The following is a 25,025-nucleotide window of genomic DNA, read 5'->3' on the forward strand; positions in this document are numbered from 1 at the left end:
GAATGATGGATGCTGCTTCATCCAGTACACTTGGGATGAGTTGGGGAATTAAGGATGAGGTGGGGTGGTGATCATCCAACATCCTGACCTCACTAATGGTCTTGTTGTAAATGCAATCAAAATCTCACAGCAATGCTCCAACATCTAGTAAAAAGTTTACCCTGGGCAGTAGAGACAGTTGCTCCAACAAAAACAGGTTTTTTCAGTACCCTTGCTTTCAGAAGAAACAAGTGAATAAATGAGCAGGTGTCCGAATACTTCTGTCCTAATATGGGTACCTGATCGTCACAGTCACAGCTATGAAACTGCAGAGTGAAAATGTAGAAGTTTTAGAAGTAAAACTAAACAGGGTTTTTACAACTGGGCGGAAACAGGCTCCCAAACAGGTCACGTGGTCAAAGACACTGGATTTAGCCTCCAGTCCATCTGGAGGCACAGGATTTAATCTCACTGCTTTTCAGTGCTAGTTAAACCATGTATGACTATGGATGTGACATTGAACGTTGATTTGATTTGAAATCTGGCTTTTTATTATGCTGGGTCTTTGTTTAATACAAAGTTAAAGCTGCGTTCATTTTTTGTGGTAAATTAGTAAAACCACTCCATCGTCAGTAAGTCCATGTGAGAACTACGGTTGCAAAGGTCAGCAGTGGATGTTTTCATTTGCAGTTAATACAACAGCATAAGAAGGTAATCACTACACTGACCTGCCTGTATATTACAAAAGAAGCATCTTCAACACTTCTTTACTGTATTATGATCAGCTATTAACTAATGGCATGTTATTAATAGTCCTTGCTCTTTCTTCTTAATTACCTTCATATTTATTTTTACTGATGTGTTTAAAATATTTATAGCATAGAGTGAATAAAGGTTACCGATGTAATTGGCAATACAATTAAAACTATGTGGATGTTGTATTATATGGCCTTACATGACCTTGTTATTGAACAAGTCCAAATGTTTGTGGACACTCCTTCTAATAAATGCATTCAGCTACTTTAAATTGCACCCATCACTGACACAGATGTGCAAATGCACACACACAGCTCTACAGTTCTTGTAGAGAAGTACTGCCAATACAATCTGACTTTCTAGAGCAGATAAAGATGATCCTATTGGCACCATGCCTAATGCCAGGTGTGTGTTAGAGGGGTGTAAAGCATTGAGCTGTGGAGCAGTGGAAATGAAAGCTCTAGCAAAAGTCTATCAGGAGACTCTAATGCAGTCTTACCTTTCTTTTCCCAATCACCAGCCACCACCTGTGTTTAAGGGTTCTACTTATGCACCTTTTTTCTGCTTTCAGAAGCTACGTCACGTTATGCCACCTGTTTGGTCCCGCCAGCTGCCCGGGGTGGGTTTAAGTCTAGATGTTGCAAGACCAGGGCTGACGACAGGGCCTATGCCAAAGACTTTGACAAGATTAAATTCTTCTGGTAAAACTGTGTTCTGAGGGTTTTGTGTTCAGAACATCATCCAAGGACAATGCCACCGTCCTGTGACAGTGATGCCTTCCTCCCCGATGCCCTGAACGACTTTTATGCACGGTTTGAGGCACAGAACAACACGTTGATGAGAAAGACCACACCCAAGCCGGACGAGCAGGTGTTGTGCCTGACTGCAGTGGACGTGAGGAAAACTCTGCGCAGAGTCAACCCACGGAAAGCTGCAGGACCAGACAACATCCCCGGCAGAGTGCTCAGAGAGTGTGCAGACCAGTTGACAGATGTTCTCACGGACATCTTCAACGTCTCCCTGCGCAGCTCCACTGTCCCAACGTGCCTCAAGACCACCACCATCGTCCCCGTGCCGAAGAAGTCCACGGTGTCCTGCCTCAATGACTACCGTCCCGTAGCTCTCACGCCCATCATCATGAAGTGCTTCGAGAGGTTAGTCATGAGGAACATCAAGAACCAACTGCCCTCTTCATTGGACCCCCTGCAATTTGCATATCGTCCCAACCGCTCCACGGACGATGCCATCACCACCACCCTTCATCTCTCCCTTACCCACCTGGAGAAGAAGGACACCTACGTCAGAATGCTGTTCATAGACTTCAGTTCAGCATTCAACACCATCATCCCACAGCTGACAGACTGGTGTACAGTCAACAACCTTCACTGGAATGTAGAGAAGACCAAGGAAATGGTTGTTGACTTCAGGAAATCAAGACCGGACCACTCTCCGCTTAACATCAACGGCTCCTCTGTGGAGATCGTTAAGAGCACCAAGTTCCTTGGTGTCCACCTAGCGGAGAACCTCACCTGGTCCCTGAACACCAGCTCTACAGCCAAGAAAGCCCAACAGCATCTCTACTTCCTCCGGAAGCTGAGAAAGGCCCGTCTCCCTCCACCCATCCTCACCCTCTTCTATAGGGGAACCATAGAGAGCATCCTAAGCAGCTGCATCACTGCCTGGTTTGGGACCTGCACAGCCTCTGACCGCAAGTCCCTCCAACGCATTGTGAGGACAGCTGAGAAGATCATCGGAGTCTCTCTCCCCTCCGTCATGGACATTTACACCACCCGCTGCATCCGCAAAGCAACCAGCATTGTGGATGACTCCACCCACCCTTCACACAGACTGTTCTCCCTCCTGCCATCAGGAAGAAGGTACCGCAGCATCCGGTCCAACACGACCAGACTCTGCAACAGCTTCTTCCCCCAAGCCATCAGACTCCTCAACACAACTCAACTTCTGAACTGATATCTTTCTGGTACATGTACACTCTCCCTCTCTCTCTCTTTCCAACCATTTACCCCAGATAACATGGGAAGCATTTTTTGCACAAGCATTTGCACTAATAACTTGACTACCTCACTGGACTCTATTTATTGCACATTGCACAACTTGCACACTACCGTCATTATTTATTATCCTCTGTCTGTACTGTGTTGTGTTGTCTGTCCACACTTGTTTGTTTGTGTTGCACTTGTGTCTTGTATGCACTGTCTGTGTTGCACCATGGTCCTGGAGGAACGTTGTTTCGTTTCACTGTGTACTCTGTATGTAGTTGAAATGACAATAAACCCACTTGACTTGACTTGACTTGACAATACTTTTGGGATGAGGTGGGAATTAGGTGGGGTGGTAATCACTCAACATCCTGACCTCACTAACGCTGTTGTAACTAAATGCAATCAAATCCTCACAGCAATGCTCCAAAGTCTAGTGGAAAGCCATCCCTGGACAGTAGAAACAGTTACTCCAACAAAAGCAGGACAAGCTCTTTTTAAATACCCTTGATTTCAGATAAACAATGAATAAGCAGGTGTCCCAATACTTGTGTCCAAATAGTGTGCATGACAATATGGTAACTTTGTTCACCTAGTTTTTGAATTGGTTTAAAGAACCATCACTTGATGGTGATTCCTCACTTGAATACCTTTATTTTTAAGGGTGCTGGGTGTTAACAGTGGTGATTTCACAGAGCAAATCTGCACCTGCCGCCCTGAAGAAATTCCATATTAGCACATCCCTTCTTCCATTTTTACTGGCCATTCTTTGGGAGATTAGTCTCTGATTCTGTTTCGATCATGACACAGTCTATAAATCTAAACAGACTGATGGTAAGTCTGGGGCAGCCTTCGCTTCAGTGCTGGCTTAGTTTAGTCTCTGCTGGGTGAAGGTGGCCTGAGGCTGACAGCTCCTCAGGAGACCTCACTGTTTTCTCACTTGTCTCATCAGACCTTGCAGCCAAAACAATGCAATCACAAAGCATCAGCCACACCATGGCAGCCAGCAGATTGAGACTGAGCTGGCTGGAGGAGAAGCTTGAGAGATGGCAGGAGAGAGAGAGAGAGAGAGAGAGAGAGAGAGAGAGAGAGAGAGAGAGAGAGAGAGAGAGAGATGTTATTGCAGAGGGTGTTAGAGCAACAAGAGGATGAAGACAGGAAGGGAAAGAACAAAGAAGCGCGAAAAGAAAGAGGAGGCAGAAAATGAATGTTACATAAATCAAGGTCGGGATGATGACACAAGAGGACGGAGGAGAAGAAGAGAAGAAAATGAGGCAGATATGAAAAAGTACAGCCTGTTTAGGGGTGAGATGTTTAGAAGATAGAAGAACATACACAGATAAGACAAAAAATAATACATTCACATAATGAGGCTTGAAGGTGCACAAGGCCGGAGGCCACTCATCAATGACCACTGGCCTGGGGCTTGCGTTACAAAGAGGGTTTCATTATCATGGGTGAAATTTTTTGCCACAGGAAAGTTGTCGTGCTCCTCTTGCCCCTTTGAAGTTGTCATTTCACCAAAAACCTCAAAGATTTCACAACTTTCACAGAAAATAGGGGCAAGCTCCAACACAAGGCCAACGTTTCTCCATCGCCAACCAAATTTTCATATATCATATAAGTTCAAATATGAAATATATGCATACAGCATATGCAGTGTGTATATTTACATTTACATTTACATTTATGGTATTCAGCAGACGGTATTGTCCAGAGTGACTTACAACGTGCATTGATATTTACCCAAGAAAACCTTAGCTAGTTAGAATAGACTAATAGTTCAAAGATACCTTTAAGCTTTAGACATTACTAAACACAAGACAATAAGGTGACCATAGTACTCTATTCGTCCAAGTACTCTCGGAAGAGGTGGGTCTTCAGTTTGCGTTTGAAGACAGCGACTCGGCCGTTCAGACACCCAGGGGAAGCTTGTTCCACCACTTTGGTGCCAGGACAGAAAAAAGTCTGGACGCTTGTCTTCCGCAAAATTTGAGGAATAGTGGGTCAAGCCGAGCCGTACTTGAAGCTCGAAGGGCTCTTGGTGCGATCAGCTTTTGACCATTGCCATCAAGTATGGAGGGGCTGGTCCATTCTTATCTTTGTAGGCCAGCGTCAGGGTTTTGAATCTGATGTGGGAAGCAGCTACAGGAAGCCAGTGAAGAGAACGCAGCAGTGGAATAACATGGCTGAAGAGAGTTGCAGTAGTCAAGTCTGGAAGTGACGAGAGACTGAACGAGCACCTGGGCGGCCTCTCTAGAGAGGAAGGGTCGAATTCTCCGGATGTTGTACAGGAGAAATTTGCAGGACCGAGTTACATTTGCAACATGACCTGAGAACGATAACTGATCATCTATGACTACACCAAGACTTCCAGCTTCTGTAGAAGGAGTGACCAGTGAGTTCTCAAAGGAGATGGCAAGATTGTTTTTAGGTCCAGCAGTTCCTGGACATACACATTTCAACGGAAGTCAATATAAAAACATTTTGTCATTTTGGAGCATTTATATTGGTCTAGTCATTCTGATATGTAATCAAATGTAAAGAATGGGCAGATTCACATTGTGTCAAAAAGGTAGAAAAAATTCAAATAATGTTTTTTTCATGATGATATATATAAGTAACTAGGTCCAAATATACAAGTTGTGTGAAAACTTTTAAATTATACTTGAACTAATAACTATAATTTTGTTAATGCACTAGCAAATTTTTGCTGCAGAAGTACATTATTATTAGATGTATGTAAAAATAGAAACAAAATAGTACCTAATAACACTCCCTTTATACTGTTCCTGGCTTTGGCAATTGAGACCAGAGTTCCATTTTTTGGGAAACCTGCTCATTTATTGTTCCCTCCAAAATTAAGGGTATTAAGAGCTCTCTACTGTCCAGGAAAGACTTTCTACTAGACTTTGGAGCAGGAGCACAAATATTTGACTGAAGTTAGCAACATTACTGAGGTCAGGATGCTGGATGATCACCCCCTATCTCATCCCCAACTCCCTAGCTCATCCTAAAAGTATTGGATGGAGCCTATCATTCCAAAGAACACAGTCCCGTTCCTCCACAGCTCAATGCTGGGGGCTTTATACTGGGGGTTCATGTTTATCTGATTCAGAGAGTCCTATTCTATTAGAGGTACTTCTCTACAGGGACTGGACAAGCTGTGTGTGTGCATATGTTTCAGTGATGGGTGCAACTTACAGTAGCTGAATGCATTAGGGGTGTCAAAATATTGAGGTCGCAGGTAGAAACAACACTAAGTATTAGAGTGGTGCACCACCTCTTAATCCCATATGAAACATGTTCATCTGTTGCCTTGGTGGCAACAGTACGACCAGTTTTGAGATTTTACTGGTCTTCCTGATCGAGCATTGACTTCCACAGGTCCCCTAAACTACCATTACCACATTTCCTTTGCCATGACAGTGGCATGCTAGATACACTTTTTATTGTTTTCTCCTGCAATGTAGGTATCATTTAGCTTCAGATCCTCAGCCTTGGAGTAACAGTAAGGTTGCTGAGTGTTAGCACAAGGTTTAAAGAGCCAGAGAACTCATTACATTTTGGAATTGTCATCAGCTGACAATTCCCAATGAGTCAATTAAGACTTCATGAGTTCATACATTTTAGAGATTTTACAACTGGATGGGTATGCAGATAATAATATTCTAACTTTAATTAAAGTAACTGCGCATGAACATTTGCATTACAGTACAAATTAAGTTTGCTGCAGAGGTTGTGCCTCCTTTGAGTCACTTCCTCAATTAACAAAATATGTAATGTGGTCAGTGCTGCCCAACAATTACATACAATGTAATTAGAGTATATAGAGTTGTCAATTTCACTTATTCATTCAATTTGCATTTATGTTATAGTGATATTTGTACTGTTCTTAATTCTTTAGCAATTCAATCAGGTACGCTTGTTCCTAGAATAGAATGTAGCTGTAATTTACTCTAACACTCCTAAAGGTTGAATGACTAGCCGCTCCACAAGCACAGAACACAACAATCATGTCTGTTCTTCAAGTGATGAAGATTCTCGACAGAAATGACAGGAGAGGAGGATATTTAAGATGCTGATCACTCTGGTGGTTGAGTTAATTGGTTTTCCTTCATCAGAAGCTTTATAGGTGTCAGAAAGCAATTTGGCATGGTGTGATACGATGCTGATGAGCTGAAACCAAAGCCACAGGCTAGATCAGCCTCTGTGTAGAGCTCCTATAAAGCATAGTCTAAAAAAAAAGCACTTTGACATTAGTTGTCTAATGAACGTTGGGAAAGTGAGTTGTAGACACCTTGTAGGCATTACCTGCATGTACTGCACGTGATACTAATTGTACATTTAAATTGGACTATTCTGCACTGATATAACTACAGTAATTCATCAGGCCGTATTTGAGTTAAGAGACATGAGTTAAGAGAGTCAAATGGAAACATCTCCTTTTGAGATTCCATATCTATTAAAATTAGAAGCCTTTGGAAAAAAAAATCTCTAGTTCTACATCAATTCCAAATGAAAACAAATAAAGAACATTATCTGGTTGTTTTGATTACTAACAATAACAATGAAAGTTAATTTATACAAAATAATGTTTTCATGCACTGTTAGAAATTAACTTTTTTACATCCACTGTTAGAAAGCTATTGAAGAGGGAAATCTGCTAAATTATGCCAATTCTACTTATCTATTATATCTATTATGTGGAGAAATAATGATGGAAATAATAACTATTTTGAGTTTTGTGTTAAATTCTGTTAAGTTCTTTTTTTTTTTCCTGTTCAAGTGCTCCTTCTTCTTTAAGGCCAATTGAGTATTAGGAACACCTCACCACCTAGTATTAGGAAGTAGGCTTATTAAAAATAGACCCTTTTAATCAATGTTTTTTAATCAATTGTTTCTGTAAGTGAGGTGTGCAAGCTTGAAAAGTATTTTAAAATGTAAAGGACCTACACATACTGTAAAGTTTCTCTAGGAATTGGGTAATTTTACCAAAAAGATATTCCCAAGCCGAAAATCTTTATTTATTTTATTTTTAGGTTCGAACATTTGCTGCAAATTGCTACCACTGTTCCTATAATCTAGTGATCATAGTGCATGAAGTTAGCATGTGTCTTACCCAACAATGTGAAGATGCAGCCCAGGATGGCCAAGAGAGCTCCAGTGCTGAGACCTGCAGGCAGTGTGTAAGCCACAGCCCCGCAGGCTTGGGCTACGCCGTCTCCATCACAGTCACACACACGTACTAAAAGAGTGTTAGTGCTGCTGAGGGCGGGGCTACCACTGTCCACGATCAGCACGGGCAGCTGGTACAAAGCCTGCTCCCTCCTGCGGAATCCACCTCGCTTAGTCAACACCGACGCTGTGTTATCTGCAGGAGGAATTATGCAGAGGTCAAAGAAAGGGTCAAAGTCATGATGAGTAGTGCATTACAATGTCAGTGGAAAGACTGATTGGTCTGCACACACTAGGCAATGGATGGATAAAGGTATGGTAGATGTTAGCCCTCAGAAATTGCACTTATTGTTAGCATTAACAAATGCCTGTGGTAATTTAAAGTTTGTTTGGCTGATTAAACGTTGAGGAATTCTGTCAAAAGCCCAGATTCTGAATATTCAATTAAAACTATATTTGTGTTTGAAAGCAGGAGATGTGAGATGTGATGAAAAGTTACTGTTGCGTGTACAGTCTTACTTCGCAGAAAAAAAACAAAGTTTATATTTGGAATGTGTTATTTTCATATTTTTTTGTTGTTGCCTGACACTGAAAAACACAGAAAAAGTACACAGAATGTAAACACAAGTATATATACATTCATCTCTGTAATGAATTGCAGTTATAACACTGCAATTACATTTAAGAAAACAACACATGAGTAAAAGGTTTAGGACCCATATCATGGGGAAATAGCTTGATGTAGTGTGTAAAAAAGATTTTACAACATACTATTGACTTCTTAGTCCATTCATGGAAAATAAGCAGCAAAAACAGCCTTTTTAAATGTAGTTTTTGTGATGTCATAAAACCACATTTACATATGTCCCTTTAGAATATCATGCTGAAGTTATAAGAAGTGTTTCAGTCTGAATTGCTTCTTGAATGTAAAACACTCATAAAACAGGTCTTACATATATTACTTTTAAAGCTATGCATCCCACATTTTTCTTTGCTTAGTAGTTTTTCAGTTCACTGAAAATGAGGGTTTCTCTGTATGCATGACTGAGTTAGTAAGATAGATTCATAATAAGGCACAATAATAAAACTGTTATCTCCGAGATGTTTTACAGGATAATCACTCCCTTGTAAACGTAATGCAAAGTGTAACCATAGTAAAATAGTAATAGTAAAATATTTAAATAAAACCATGTGAATATGAAGATAATTTGATAATGCTGCCATAAGGGGTCTATTTCCACATACGCCAAGTTATGATTAAACTATAATGAAAAGTACAATCTGGTTGCTCAGATACGGATTTCGGTACCACATATGAACCGAGACAGGGATTTCAGTACTCCATATAAAAGTTGTCCAAATCAATTGACAAAATTGAGTTGGCCTGATGTTAATGTTGCATGAATTATGAACTGACTAAGATTAAAATGACTGTGCATCAGATTTCCATATCCCATATGATACTACCATTATATTATACTATTACTATGACACTACACTACTATTCCCACGCATGTGGATTTATGACGACGCTGAAGTGGTTTGACGTAAATGTTATATGAATTACAATCTGACTGTTCACTGAGACTGAGATTAAATATATATATATTTAGAAGGATGGACTGATGTCTGTATGTAAGGATAGCTAGATGGATGAATGGCATGATGTGTGGATTGATGAATGGGAAATGTATGCAGGAAATACAGGGAAATACAGCTACATGAGAGCGAGCAATCACAGTAAAAATAAAAACCAGACTGCAAAGACCTGACAGAAACCATTTGAGTCACAGCGACAACATCCTCCAGAAAAATCAGATCCTTATAAATATCCCATTTTGGATTCTCAGTTGTGACAGAATTTGACAATAGGCGAAAACAAGAAACAAATCAGATGCGCAGAAACATTACACTTATCTCTGTGAGACAAAAAAATGCATAGAGCACAGAATTCCTTTTTTTTGTTCCAGTAGAGAGGGTTCACTCAGAGATTAAATTATACTTTCAAATGGCTCCATTATACTTAAAAGATCTGATCTGTTTGTGTCCCCGCACTGCGAAAAACCCTCAATTAACATTCATGGGTGTTCTAATCCTGAAAACTGCATTCAAAGGTGAGACAAACAGGCTGGGAGTTTTAGCTTCTTATCCACGGATGACAAGCTGAAGTCTAAAACATCTCAAAATGCAGAGCCACGCTAATTTGGCAGCTTAAGGAAAGTGTCTTCTGCATTCTTACTTGATATAACTGCTTAGATAGCAACTTGGCAGCGACATACTGTAATGTACAGCTGAATTAGAGGCTTGACCTTTATCTTCAACAGATCTTACAAGCAGAGGTGTGTCAAGTGCAATACAGCTAGAGCCGCATGTATTATACAAATTCAGATTTAGCATAGTTTAGAATAGAGAGCCTGTACACAACAACCTGTGTATAGTAATGTACATACATAAACTGCAAAGCAAGAAAAAGATAAATGGATAAATGGGTCCCAGACAGTTTTACCATTTAACATTTGTCCATTGACTTCAATGGTTTGCTTCTTAAACAGTTTATTTTTTCTAAAAGAAACTTGATTAAAAATCCTTTCATAGCTTGTTTTATATGCAGCCCTCTTGTTTTGAGCTCCTGAGATACAGAATCAGATTTTGGAATGCATTTTTTCACAAATAGTCATTTAAAGTTTAATTAAAACCACATTTAAAACTGTTTTGTTGATTTTCTTTTTTATTCTTTGTGAAATGCTGAATATAAACCTCAACTGAACTGTTTATAATAACACTTTTTGTGTGAACAGGCAGCCAAAAGAGTTTCAGGAATCAATGAAAACATATAATAAATTCAATTTGGACTAAAACTAATTTACAAAAATACAGATGCCTTAGGAGTACAGTAACTCCTTCAAAAACAGAACAAAATACTTTCAAAAGTGAACTTTTAAACGTGAAGTGCCATGCAGTATTTATTAATCCAATACCTCTCCCAACACCGGTCAATGTCTCAGCTGATGTTGTCTTCTAGTTTGAGCCCTGGGTCTTTTTTATGTTGTGCATATGTAAACACATTGTGTAACACTACATGTCTACAAGAGGAGATCAAATCCTGAGAACTTTGAAAAACTTTAAGAACCTCTGAGGGAGGCAGCTTCGTCTGTGAGCTAAAAGGTCTCTGGTAGGATTGAGGAACATGGAGCAGATGGTGGGGTTTAAAATGTTGGTAGGTCCCCCTTGTGCTGCCACAACAGCTCTGAACAATTGAGGCATGGACTCCACGAGACCTTAGAAGCTGTCCTGTGGTATGTGGCACCAAGATGAGCAGTATATCCCTCAAGTCCTGTAAGTTGGAAAGTGGGGCCTCAATGGTTTGTACGGTTGTCTTTACTTGGAGCACTTTTGGTAAGTTATGACAAAGACAAAGACAACCATATACACCATTTGTGACATAGATGGAATTTGGCTTCCACTTTTAGCCTATCCACACACATACACACCAGTGAAACACACACAGCAGACAGTGAGCACACATGCCCGGATTAGTGGGCAGTCATTGCTGCGGCGCCAAGGGAGCAGAGAGGGTGAAGGGCCTTGCTCAAGGGTCCAACAGTGGCAGCTTGCCGAGCCCAGATATCGAATCCACAACTCTGTCATCAATAGCCCGGAGCTCTAACCGCTGAGCCACCACTGCCCCATGACCACTGTATACCAGAAACACCCCACAATACCTGCCTAATGTTTTGGAGATGTTCTGACCCAGTTGTCCAGCCATCACAATCTGATCCTTGTCAAGGTTTCTCAGATCCATAAACTTGTCTTTCTTCCTTTCCTTTAGTGAAATGTTCCCTGCACCACTGGTACACAAGTCCAACGCATGATTAATCTGTAGTTCTATAGTTCTTTAACTTCATAGGTCCACAGAACATGTTTCCAAAGATCATCAGGCTTGTTCATGTTAAAAATGTCTGCCACTGAATTTTGTGGTGAGGATGCAGGAAATGTTAGGGGATATCTGTAGAAGTAGAACAGTGCACCACCAGTCTTGAGTCTGCAAAATCTTCATGAAGGTATTTTGAATTCAAATGGAGGGTTTTGATTTTCCTTGCTTGTCATCCTACAAGCAGTTCTTTTAAAAATATTCAATATTTTCTGGTCTTCCAGACCTCAGCTTGACCTCCACCATTCCACCATTCCAATAAAATGCCATTTCTTAATTACATTTTAAACAGAGATCTATCTGTCTCTCTCTATCTGTCTTTCTCTCCATCCATCCATCCATTCATCCATTCATCCATCCATCCATCCATATCCATCTATTTCTGTACATCTCTATCTATCTATCTATATATCTATCTAACACTTGTCATAACAAAAACTAAGGCTTGACAAAAGGTACTTCAACACTACACATTCCTGCTTACACCTTGGGTCCTTCGTTATTATACTCTGACTTATGCAGTGTCTCTTATTTTCAGACCCAGACAGCACTTCAGAGCAGCCCTGCTTACCTTTGTTGTCTCGCAGGGTGAAGTTGTGGTTGCTGGCGGCGGGCAGAGCGAGGGAGAAGTAGAAGCGATGGCCACTGGGAGGCTCGTCTTTATCCACTGCGCTGATGGTCTGGATCACCTGAGGACATAGAGAAAGACAAAAGCAGCTTCAGACACTTCCTCACACCAGACTACAGGAAGAAAACAGACACACCTGACAGCTTGATTGTGCATGTGTGAGTTGATGGACTGCCTTCTGACAATCTGAGTTACAAAATAGCAAGGCTGAAACGGCAAAGTTTTTTTTTTCCATTTTCTCAAATCCATTTAGATATAAGGTAATATAAAATTACATTAGTATCTCATACAGAAATAATTGGGCCTATTGAAACACCCACAATATCACTGCAAGTAACACACTTCTAAAGCAACTGTGATGAAGCTACTGTAAGCCATAATGCCCTTGATAAAATAAAATACAGTGTCAACATCAATGACATATTGCAGGTGCAATGTCTGCCAAAGTTAGGGGACAACTAATACCTGACCTAGCATATTAAATACAAAGCTGTTCAGATTTTTCACATTTTATTTGCAAACAGGAGAAGGCAGGAAGACAATGGAAGGCATTGTGAACTATATATAAATACCACTATTTGTTATGTCATGAGCTATTATAAATGCACACTTTTTCATTTGCATGATGTACAGTATGTCAGTTACATACATATATTAATGTTTTTTCATGATCTGTTTATTTATTTCTTTAAGTAAGTTTCCCCTTGTGAAACTACTGTCTACTGATCACACTAATGAGCAAATGTCAGCTTGCCTATATTGTTTCTGTCAACAAACTCCCACATATGTACACACTTTTTGAAAGCAATGAAACAACTGACAACAATTAGTTTGTTTTGGGTTTGGGTTTCAGATTTGGGTTTGAGATCAAAAGATAAAAAATATTTCTTCCTGATATTGTTGAACAACTTAAACAACTTAGAACATGGCACATTTTGTTTGAAAGCAAATACTCAGAACATGACTGGCAGGTGTTTCTTGTTGCCCATTGTTTATACAAATAATAAATGATGTCAGTTCTTGGTTTCACCCTGCATTTAATGTTAAAATGCATAAACCAACATGAAGACCAGAGTTGTCTAAGGCGGAAGAAATCCAGTCTTCGTGTTGGTTTATAGTTTTTAACAATAAATGCAGGGTAAAACTTTTTTTGAAGCTATAGAAAGAAGCAACTGAACAACATCTATCAGAGACATCTTACGGACAATGAAAATAACAGCAACAATTTGGAATGTCTTGAAAATGAAAGGAACCACTGGTGTCCTAACAACCAGACTGACAGTTGTTTATATATGTAGTATAAAATATATAAATATATAGGTACATGCTTATGCCACATTTTATGATTTATGACTATCAGCATCATACAAAATGATACCTTGGGACAAAATCATGCTTGACTTGAATAATAAGAAATATCCATTGGGTATCTGGCAAAATTAAAACCCACATTTGATTTTACATACAGGATTTTATCCTATGTTAGGTTGAGCCCCATGCTCCCCTGTTGTGCCAGCCGTTTGTGGGTCTGAACTAAAATGTCACTGTACATTTACTCTACTTTTATTATGAGAGTTGTTTACATCGAGGCGGTAATTGATGTTTCAGCCTTTCACTCAAAAAGAAAACTTTGTCTCTCTGACATGTTATAAAAAGGATCTCCAGATAATTTGTCCAGGCGTGTTGATCACCCACTCTCATAAATTGCATTATTAATAATTTGTAAGAAACTAAAGATGGCAGCTAGATGCAGATAAAATACACCATGATTTATGCCACAGATTGAAGTCGATTCATTTTGAAAAAGGCCAAAGTTTTAAACATAAGTGATACCACTTATCGCTTATAATTGTACTAAGTGGTTATTTGGCAGCAGCGCTGGGCCGATCTCGAGAGAGGAATCTTTTTAAGCTGATCTAAATCTTCAGGGGTAGACAAGGATCAATACCGTCTGATTAACTTATGAGGACACTGACGTCTTATGAAGAGATTGCAGACTCCGGCCAGCTGGCCATTGATCTAGGTAATGGTATACAAATGAAAGCTGGTGAAACAACAGTGGACTAAGCATGTGTAAAAACAAGAGCTGCAGGACAGAATCAGTCAGTAAATCCTCTCTTGACGCACATTGCTTGCACCAACACTGTTTGTTCACAGCCCTTGTAGATACATTAGCAAGTGAGGTGGGGCACATTGATATATTTCCACATTTGATGATTACTATGTAGAAGATATTGCATCTCTTGATTACATCATCTAGAATCTATGTATGGCAGGTTCCCCTCCCTCCCTTGGGTCAAAGCACAGTATCTCAGCCACCACTCTCAGTTTCTCACCAAGCCCCAGCCTGATTAAACTGGAAAGTCTGCCACACATGGTGCTCAGTTGGTGATCAGATCATATATGAAGACAGTGAGCATCATAACTGGATTTCTTGCTCTAGATTTCTTGTTTTAGACCATCTGCCAATGTAAGGAGAGCTACAGTCAGGTCTGTTTGTATTTGGACAGAGACTTAATTTAACGTGCAGTGCATTGGGCTTTCTCAGCCATTGCAGGAGGGGGTAGAGTGATGATTCATAAAAGTAAGTGTTATATAAATTATTTTACTAGTAAAACAAATTTATTAATAGATTTTCCATAAACTCACCCTGAATTACAAGCTAAACCAAAGTGGCTATTGCTGTGAACACTCGAAATAATGAAATGTTGATTTTATTGAATTTTATGTCAAGTGGTTTCAAGCTTCTAACATACTTGATTGAGTAATTTGAGGTCAGTGAACTCAACTTAATTACACAAAAGTGATCTGAGTCATAATCAACTGGACTGCTCTTTTTGTTAATTTAGTATCACTCATACTTCCATGTGGACACCTGACCTTCACACCTAAATGAGGTTGTTGGACATGCCATTTCAAAATCATGAGCGGGGATATTGCCCCTTTGCGCAAATAACCGCCTCCACTCTTTTGGGATGGCTTTCCACATTTTGAAGTGTGTATCTCGACCCATTTGTGCCCATTTAGTAAAAGGGCATTTGTGAGGTCAGGCACTGATGTTGGACAAGAAGGCCTGTCTCGCAGTCGAAGCTTCAGTTCGTCCCAAAGGTGCTCAGTGGGGCTAAGGTCAGGGCTCTGTGCAGTCAAACCACGTCTTCATGGACCTTGTTTTATGGGTGAATTGAGCTTTGGGTTATATCCACTCTAATAATAGTCTCTCGTCCAAATGGTGTGACTCTTTCGCACATTCTCAATTTGGGATTGTCGCCAGCAATTACAAACACTTGTTCTTTCCCTGATTTCAAAGCTTTCACACAAGTATATTTAGGCATGGGGAATCAAATAAACACTGATTAAGCTGTTTATTTAGCTGATTTTAAATCATAATTATTACTTTGACCAATGGCCGGCCCTCTGGAGTGTTTAATTAATAGTGCCCTTCAGAGACTGGTTTTTAGCACTTTAGGGACATGTTTTTAATCCAAGCATCTATTGGAGGCTGCTGCAAAGGAACACCAGGCCTTTTTGTACAAACTGTCTCATGATTAGTGTTTGAATCTATCCATCCATCCATCCATCCATCCATCAATCCACTCATTATGGGTGTAAAACAATGCCATTATCTGTTCAGCACAAAAATTCTCTCTCTCTCACTATATATATATATATAGTGCCCACCATAATTATTGGCACCCCTGGTTAAGATGTGTTCTTTAGCTTCTAATAAATTGAGTTTTTTTCTAAATAATATAGGACCACAATGGAAAAAAGAGTTAAATCCAACCTTTAACTCAAGTGAATTTTAAGGGGGAAAAAGAAATCCCTGACTAAGAAATAATTATTCTTCATAAAATCACCTGTTCCACAATTATTGGCACCCCTAACATTTCTTAGGAAATAAATGTAATTAAAGTATTTCTGTCAATTCTACAGTAGTTTACGAAGTTGATCAGAGTATGTAGGAACATTTCATTAGTAATTCACAACTTCCTGTTTCCCTGGGGTATAAATATGACGTGACACAGAGGCCATTTCTCTTCAACATGGGAAAGACAAAGGCACATACCATTCAAGTAAGGCAGATGTGTGTTGACCTCCACAAGTCAGGCAATGGCTACAAGAAAATAGCCACTCACCTACACCTGTCCATATCTACTGTCAGAGGAATTATTAAGAAGTTTAAAACAACTGGAACAGTGGTAAACAAGCCTGGACGAGGACGCAAGTTTATTTTGCCACCACGCACAGTGAGGAGGATGATAAGAGAAATAAAAAAGTCTCCAAAGCTCACTGTTACAGAATTGCAACAAATGGTAGCTTCTTGGGGTCACAAAGTCTCCAAAACAACCATCAGGCACTATCTGCATGCCAACAAGCTGTTTGGGAGGCATGCACGGAACAAACCTTTTCTCACTCACAATCATAAACGCAAACGTTTGGAGTTTGCTAAGCAGTATTGGAACTTCACCTGGGACTGTGTGCTTTGGTCAGGTGAAACTAAGATAGAGCTTTTTGGCAACAAATGCTCTAAGTGGGTCTGGCGTAACACAAGAGCTGAGTATGCAGAAAAGCACCTCATGCACCACTGTGAAATAGTGATGCTGTGGGCCTGTTTCTCTTCCAAAGGCCCTGGGAACCTTGTTAGGATGCATGGCATCATGAATGCTTTGAAATGCCAGGACATTTTAAAACAAAATCTGGTGGCTTCTGCCCAAAAGCTGAGATGGGTTGTCACACATTTATCAGCTTGTATAGCTTGGTAAAGCAGTGTTGAGGTCAGACTGCTGTAGTGAACTGCAGGTGCCTGGCTGCATCCAAACACTTAACTAAAAACACCTTTTCCTACATTGTTCTTAAGTAACCATGTGGATCCATTCGTACACTGTGTGCAGAATTATTAGGCAAATGAGTATTTTGATCACATCATCCTTTTTATACATGTTGTCCTACTCCAAGCTCTATAGGCTTGAAAGCCAACTACCCATCAAGTAAATCAGGTGATGTGCATCTCTGTAATGAGAAGGGGTGTGGTCTAATGACATCAACACCCTATATAAGGTGTGCTTAATTATTAGGCAACTTCCTTTCCTTTGGCAAAATGGGTCAGAAGAGAGATTTGACGGACTCTGAAAAGTCAAAAATTGTGAGATGTCTTGCAGAGGGATGCAGCAGTCTTGAAATTGCCAAACTTTTGAAGCGTGATCACAGAACAATCAAGCGGTTCATGGCAAATAGCCAACAGAAAGAAACGTGTTGAAAAAAAAAAGGCGCAAAATAACTGCTCATGAATTGAGGAAAATCAAGCGTGAAGCTGCCAAGATGCCATTTGCCACCAGTTTTGCCATATTTCAGAGCTGCAACGTTACTGGAGTATCAAAAAACACAAGGTGTGCGAAACTCAGGGACATGGCCAAGGTAAGGAAGGCTGAAAAACGACCACCTTTGAACAAGAAACATAAGATAAAACTTCAAGACTGGGCCAAGAAATATCGTAAGACTGATTTTTCTAAGGTTTTATGGACTGATGAAATGTGAGTGACTCTTGATGGGCCAGATGGATGGGCCCGAGGCTGGATCAGTAAAGGGCAGAGAGCACCACTACGACTCAGACGCCAGCAAGGTGGAGGTGGGGTACTGGTATGGCCTGGTATCATCAAAGATGAACATGTGGGACCTTTTCGGGTTAAGGATGGAGTGAAGCTTAACTCCCAGACCTACTGCCAGTTTCTGGAAGACACCTTCAAGCAGTGGTACAGAAAGAAGTCAGTATCGTTCAAAAAAAACATGATTTTCATGCAGGACAACGCTCCATCACAAGCATCCAAATACTCCACAGCGTGGCTGGCCAGTAAGGGTCTAAAAGAAGAAAAAATGATGACATGGCCCCCTTGTTCACCTGATCTGAACCCCATAGAGAACCTGTGGTCCCTCATGAAATGTGAGATCTACAGGGAGGGAAAACAGTACACCTCTCTGAACAATGTCTGGGAGGCTGTGGTGTCTGCTGCACGCAATGGTGATCGTAAACAGATCAAGCAACTGACAGAATCTATGGATGGAAGGCTTTTGAGTGTCATGGTAAAGAAAGGTGGCTATATTGGTCACTGATTTGTTTTTGGTTTTGTTTTTGAATGTCAGCAATGTTTATTTCTAAATTTTGTGTTATATTGGTTTACCTGGTGAAAATAAACAAGTGAGATGGGTATATATTTGTTTTTTATTAAGTTGCCTAATAATTCTGCACAGTAATAGTTACCTGCACAAACAGATATCCTCCTAAGATAGCCAACTCCAACTCCAACAAAAAACCCACTCCAACTTCCAAAAATATTAAGCTTTGATATTTGAGTCTTTTGGGTTGATTAAGAACATAGTTGTTGTTCAATAATAAAAAGAATCCTCTCAAATACAATTTGCCTAACAATTCTGCACACACTGTATATGTACTAAAGTCATGAAAAACAGATCAGGCAAAATCAAGGACGGCAGACCGGCACACACAAGTAAACTAAGTTTAAACAGTAAGAAGTTTATGCTGAGTTTATTTATTTGAAGGAGACCCCAGAATAACCAGTGTGTGGGTTATGTGGAGTAGTGGATCTGCTGTGGAGTGACAGGACGAGTGCATTATCTGATCCTTTCAAATAATATATATTTGTATTTGATTACAACCTTACTCAGTTATACTATAAGTTGCACCCATTGCTGACACAGATGTGCAATCACACACTAGTATAAGGACACTGTAAAGAAACACTGCTAATAGAATAGGAACTGGAATAATGTCAGTAGAATAATGCCAGGTGTGGATTTGAGGGGTACAAATACCCCCAGTATTAAGCTGTGTAGCAGTGAAATTGTGTTCTCTGGAATGATGGAGCTCCATCCAGAACTTTTGGGATGAGTTGGAGATGAGGTGGTGTGGTGAACATCCTGACCTCACTAACTAACTCTCTTGTTACTGAATGCAATCAAATCCTCACAGCAATGTTCCAAAATGTAGTAGACCACAATCACAGAGCTAAAGTGGATCCTGAATGAAAAAAAGATTACAGTAATTACAGAAAAAGAAAAATACTGGTCCTTTAAATCCTCTCTCTCTCTCTCTCTCTCTCTCTCTCTCTCTCTCTCTGTCAAGGCTGACTCAACAGTCAGGCTTATTATGGCAATACAGACAGTGAAAGGCCTCTTTGACCAGGGCTTAGTTGCTCATTTACAACTGTTCTGCCATTCTTCACAGAAGGCACACTGATATTTCTCCAGTCGAGTCAAGATCACACCCTCAAATAAGATAAAATGTATGAATGACACAATATTAGTAACATGATTACAGGGTGGACAGTGGGCAGTAAAGCTGAGTGTGTAGTACCCTTGATTCCACAACGCAACTTCACATGTACTTTTTTGAAGAATTTGACACACACAAAATATGTCATTCACTTCCTTGCATAATTTGAAAATTATGCTGTAAAAACATTTTAAATATGTTTTTTTGTGATGTCATAAAAACATGAATGATACAATGATTTAACCCATTCATGCTGATGTTAAATTGATTGTTTTTTTAATTAAACACAGGGCAGCCAATCAAAAATGTTAAAAAAGTCTATTTACATAACATAAGTTTGAAGGCACAGTACAACACAAGTCTGATAAATTCTAGAAGATGAAAGTTTGGAAAATGATAATATAAAATCATTGACTGGTTTTGGTGCATTAACCCACACAAATAAAATAAATTAAATACTTACATGCAAGAAAAATTTCAATTCAAATGTGTTATAAGACTTCTACATTTTTTTTTTTAAATGGCAGTATTATAGTCATTATAATCATTTTAGCCTATTTGTAACATAACCACTTCCCCCTGTGGTTTTCACATTCAACCACAACCTTAATACCACTTAATACCAATGTCCTTGCAGAAGTCTACCCTAAGGTCAATAAAATGTATGTAATATGCATCAAATAATATTCTAATGGTCATATTGTTTGGTTTGATCATGCTTTCACTACACCAAAAATTACAATGAAGCTACGGAAAAAAGGAGTAGCCAACTATAATCTGCACATGAAGCATAGCATCCTGAGCATTCTGCGCTCACCAGAAGCCATTAAAGAAATTCAAGCAAATCTTTACACTTTAACACCTGCTTATCCACAATGCAATAACATGGTATTTTGGATGACAATTTGTGTTGCGTTGTCACATCTTCCACTGAAATGGCTTCAAAAGACTGCCATACTGTCTATAGTACTAAAAGAGTTAATTAAATTCTACAAATGTTGGCTTCAGATGTGTCTCACAGGGTGTAGCAAGGAAGGGTTAAATATTGCAGGAGGGATGTGTAATGCCATAGGCGTTTTTGTCTAATGGCTGAGTGAACCCACTTCCTTTTGATTCTCTTCTACAGGCCTCTAGAGACGCCTATCTTTTTGCACTTAGAGCAGCAAAAACGACTGCATTATAAATGCTACAGGTGTGTTATACTCTATATGTCCTACTGTGAGCATATACCTTTCTGCTAAGTGCTGCTACATACTGACTGCCACTGGAAGCTAATGAAATAAATCATAGCAGGGATCAACACTGATTAATTGCATTAAGCACTCCTCTGTTTAAAACATTGTCAGTAGTTTCTGTAGTATAGTGCTGTTCATGTACAATAGTGTTTCAGCAATCTAAATATACAGAACATCACTGCATTAGTTCTATGCGTACTGTTTTTACTGTAAGACCTTGTTTTAACATAATTACATAATACAATAGTTTCCTGTAGATCCATTTCTGCTGACAGAACATTTGTGGAAATACTATATATTTTTTGAATTTCAGTTAACGTAGCAATGTGATCACACTATTGCCAATCACAGTATTAACTGCATCAGCTACACCAACAAATGTTGGCATAAATGTTACTTAAAAGACCCTTTATACATAAATTGCACACTTTAAACTACCATTATTTACAGTTATTTTAGTTAAGCCTTCACTGATGTGATTTTTTTCACTTCCGATGCTGTTTCTGTATTTCTTAGCCTTTGAACAAATGCATGTGTAGAGTATATCCTTAAGGCAGCGCCCAAATCATGATTTGTATTTACTGCAGTGAAGTAAAAGTGAATTACCAGTCCAGGTGCACAATATGCCAATATAACTGATATACTGCTTTAAGACACAGAACTGTGCTTTCCAAAGCCTAAGCTATGTAGGGTGGGTCTTAGCAGCCTATTGGTTACATAAATTTAACATTCTAACCAAGCTACGTGGTGATGTCACTGGAACTGTCCCGCCTCATCCAACCATGACTTGAATCTTGTGCTTTCTTATTTTTTTTATAGAAATGAACTATACTCCTAATTCAAACTATCATTTTAAAATAGAGGATTAGTTTTCTGCCACTTCTATGGTTCTGTTTTTTCCTTTTTTTCCCTACGATGTATGTGCACAGATAACTTTGCATAACCGAGGGCCATAAAAAACACTTCAACGTTCTGCAAATCGCTCTGAACATGGCCTGCCTTCCTGGGCTGTATACAAATAGTACAGCAGTCAAGAAGTGCAGCCTACCTCGACTGCTGCCTAGGCTTTGGAACGTAGCTACTGTGAAATGTGAAAGGATATTTAGATAAAGAAGAAAACCTAATTAGGAAAAAATGAAAACCACAAGGAGTGTTGAGAAGCTCCACCCCAATCACTACAACACTCACACCTACAGTCCACAAACGTAAAGATGTGACAGGACTGTGTTTTCTTACAGTGTCTGGTGACAGGCAAAATGACAAAAAATCTGAAAAAGGACGAAAAAAACCCCCCAAAATTGTATATATTGCAATGTTCTAGAAACATATGATAGATTAACATGGGCAGCGATTTCCCTGTGCATGGACAGGAGCATAAAACCTGTGACTCAAAACACAAATACAATAGAAACCAATAGGACGTTTCAGCACCTGCCCACTGGTTTCTAGTCTTTCAAGCTAATTCATTTTACTAAGGGTTGTGTGTCAAAATGACAGTCAGTGGTAATCAGCTTTATGGAACAGATGGAGCAAATACATGTTTAAAAAGACTACTTTCCCTTAAGACATATTAAATTAATTACTATAAATTACACCGCAACTATTAGAAAAAATAATATGCAAGTTATGTACTTATTGAGAGTGAGCACTAGTATCAACTGAATAGTGAAGCATGTATAAATAAATTAAAATAAATAAATAAATAGATAGATAAAAGGTATGACTTTATTCTAACTATCTTTCTACTTTCTATTTTATCTGCCTTTTATGACAATCTGATACATGAACATGAAATGGGTACAGGCCTCCCCATAGCGTTCAATAGAACATTCAAGCAGAGGATAATACAGCAATTCTTCTCGTCCTGCACAAAATTCTGCAATTCAATCCCAATGAAACACAGTTTAACGAGACGGAGGAGTACCCTGACTGTTCCCGGGATAACACACATCCTTCCAACACCTGTCATTAACATTCAATCTGAATGCACATTTGATATTCTGACAACAAACGGCAGATTTCGGTAGCTGTGTTATGCTGGCCATTAAAATGCACACACGCTGTCTGCTTAGCGAGCACACCTCACTTTTCCTCTCGTTATGCAAACGAGCCCTCACCCTCAGTGTTGACATTGTCAGCTGCCCAAGAGGTTGACTGGATTTAGGTACAGCATTGATGACTCCCACTGCGTGTGCAGAGTCTGAGTGGATTTCATTTGACCACGCTGATGTCTGAGCAGCGTGTTAATACTCATTATCATAGAGTTAGTAAAATTGCTGGCTGCAAAATGTCATAGCAAGCTTAGAAGTTGTATTATAAAGTTTAAGTATTATTATAAGTTTATAGGTCAGGGGATCAAACCAGTGACCTTTCTGTCCCAAAGCCACTTTTCTAGACTTCAAGCCACGGCTGCCCCTACATTCAGTAAATTTAAGTAATTGAGTAACCGTATTGAGTCCATGTTACATTTTGAGAAGGGATAGTATCACACCTATCATACAGTATATGTCTTTGGTGTGCAGGATTGCCAGTTTTGGTATAATGAAGGTATAATAAAGGTCAGTTGAACTGAATGCAGGATCTGTCAACAGTTTGCATACTATTGCTGAGTGTAAAATTTCACCCACCAACAACAGTGTAAACATCCGCAGATGGTCTGTAAACCTCTTTAGGACTTTGGCTTGTCCGCCTCTCCAGTGGAGCGATGCCACGTCTGGGCAAAAGCTCCATGCCAGCCGTGCCTGCTGGCGGACATAATGTGTGTGATGATTGCAGATCATGACCCACGCTCTGTCCCACCCGCTCACCCTGGACAGCTCTGCGGTAATATCAATTAATATTATGGCACGAGACAGACGCACCGCTGATCTGTGATGCCCCACGTCAGACTCACTGGGACCTGCTGGAGCATGGTGGCGGTAATTAGGGGTCGAGGAATGGCAGCTTATAATGAAGCAGTGTTTTCCCACGTTAATCTGCGAATGCTGAAGGACCAGGGTGTCCAACCAGCTGGTCAAATCATTTGTACTGACCGAGTCCTGAAGATAGGCATGCCAGGGCATGGGCAGGCAGGTCAGCACAGCTCTGGGCAAACGCAGGCCAGATTAGACAGGAATGATATTAAACAGTGGGTGTAGTGACCAAAGTGAGCTACAGCATGTCTTCCAGCAGTGCTTCTACAGAGAGATGTTTTGTCTTACAGGGTCCGTATTGTACAATTTTAATATTAATTTATTTATTTATTTATTTTTATTAATTGTTTTATTTTTAACAATTTAAATTTGTGATCAAAAGCAAAAAAACAAAAACATTTACAGAATTGTATGTGTCACCAACTACCATTTTAAACAAACAAAATGAATACCCTGCAAAAAAGAGTATCCTGGCTAAAAAAAGTTCACTCAGCTCCAAATAGTAGGTCAATAGAACAAGTATGTATGTTACATTCTGTGAAATTACTATTTGAAGTTAAATAAATAAATAAATAAATAAATACATACATACATATATAAATAAATACATAATTAAAGGCAACCAGGATACTTCTTAATGTATTTATTTCTTTTTACCAACTTATTCAGTAGCAGGTCAACAGAATAACCATTACGTATGTTACATTCTGTTAAGTTACTATTTGAAGTTCCATAAATAATTAATACATAAATACATAAGTGAGCATTAGAAAAGTAACTGTTACATTTTTGACCCCAAATAAGCAGGAGTACGTTTTAGTGTAGTCTGGGGTGCAGTGTGTCTTTATAGTGGGACGTGTGTTCTTTGGAGCTACTAAACTGAACTGATAGACACTGAGAGAGGTTGACTGTAAACCCCACCCACAGAGGCACAGCAACAGATATGTCTTCTTAGCACAATGAGAGAGCAATTTAGCATTTAGATCTTTGAAGTTAAGCTATATCTATACCATCATATCATTAATTTCACCCCTGTTTTTTTTTTGCTGTTTTTATTTTGTTTGTTGTTTTTTACTTTTTGACAATGTAAATACAGTAGCTATTCTTTATAATAAAAT

At 39.4% G+C, this 25,025-nt stretch overlaps 1 protein-coding gene across 1 annotated transcript in view; it reads right to left on the reverse strand.

Annotated features, from left to right (window-relative positions):
* The window catches only part of LOC140536643 (cadherin-7-like), a 180,789-nt gene that overhangs the window by 12,129 nt on the left and 143,635 nt on the right, over positions 1-25,025 (reverse strand). Inside the window, exons 10-11 of the mRNA XM_072658570.1 lie at positions 12,416-12,533; positions 7,858-8,109 (exon numbers count right to left, since the gene is read on the reverse strand). Coding sequence (XP_072514671.1) covers positions 7,858-8,109; positions 12,416-12,533 — 370 coding nt within the window. The remainder of the gene's footprint in view (positions 1-7,857; positions 8,110-12,415; positions 12,534-25,025) is intronic.

The sequence above is a fragment of the Salminus brasiliensis genome, chromosome 1 (genome assembly GCF_030463535.1).
Source record: "Salminus brasiliensis chromosome 1, fSalBra1.hap2, whole genome shotgun sequence".
Taxonomy (NCBI): Eukaryota; Metazoa; Chordata; class Actinopteri; order Characiformes; family Bryconidae; genus Salminus; species Salminus brasiliensis.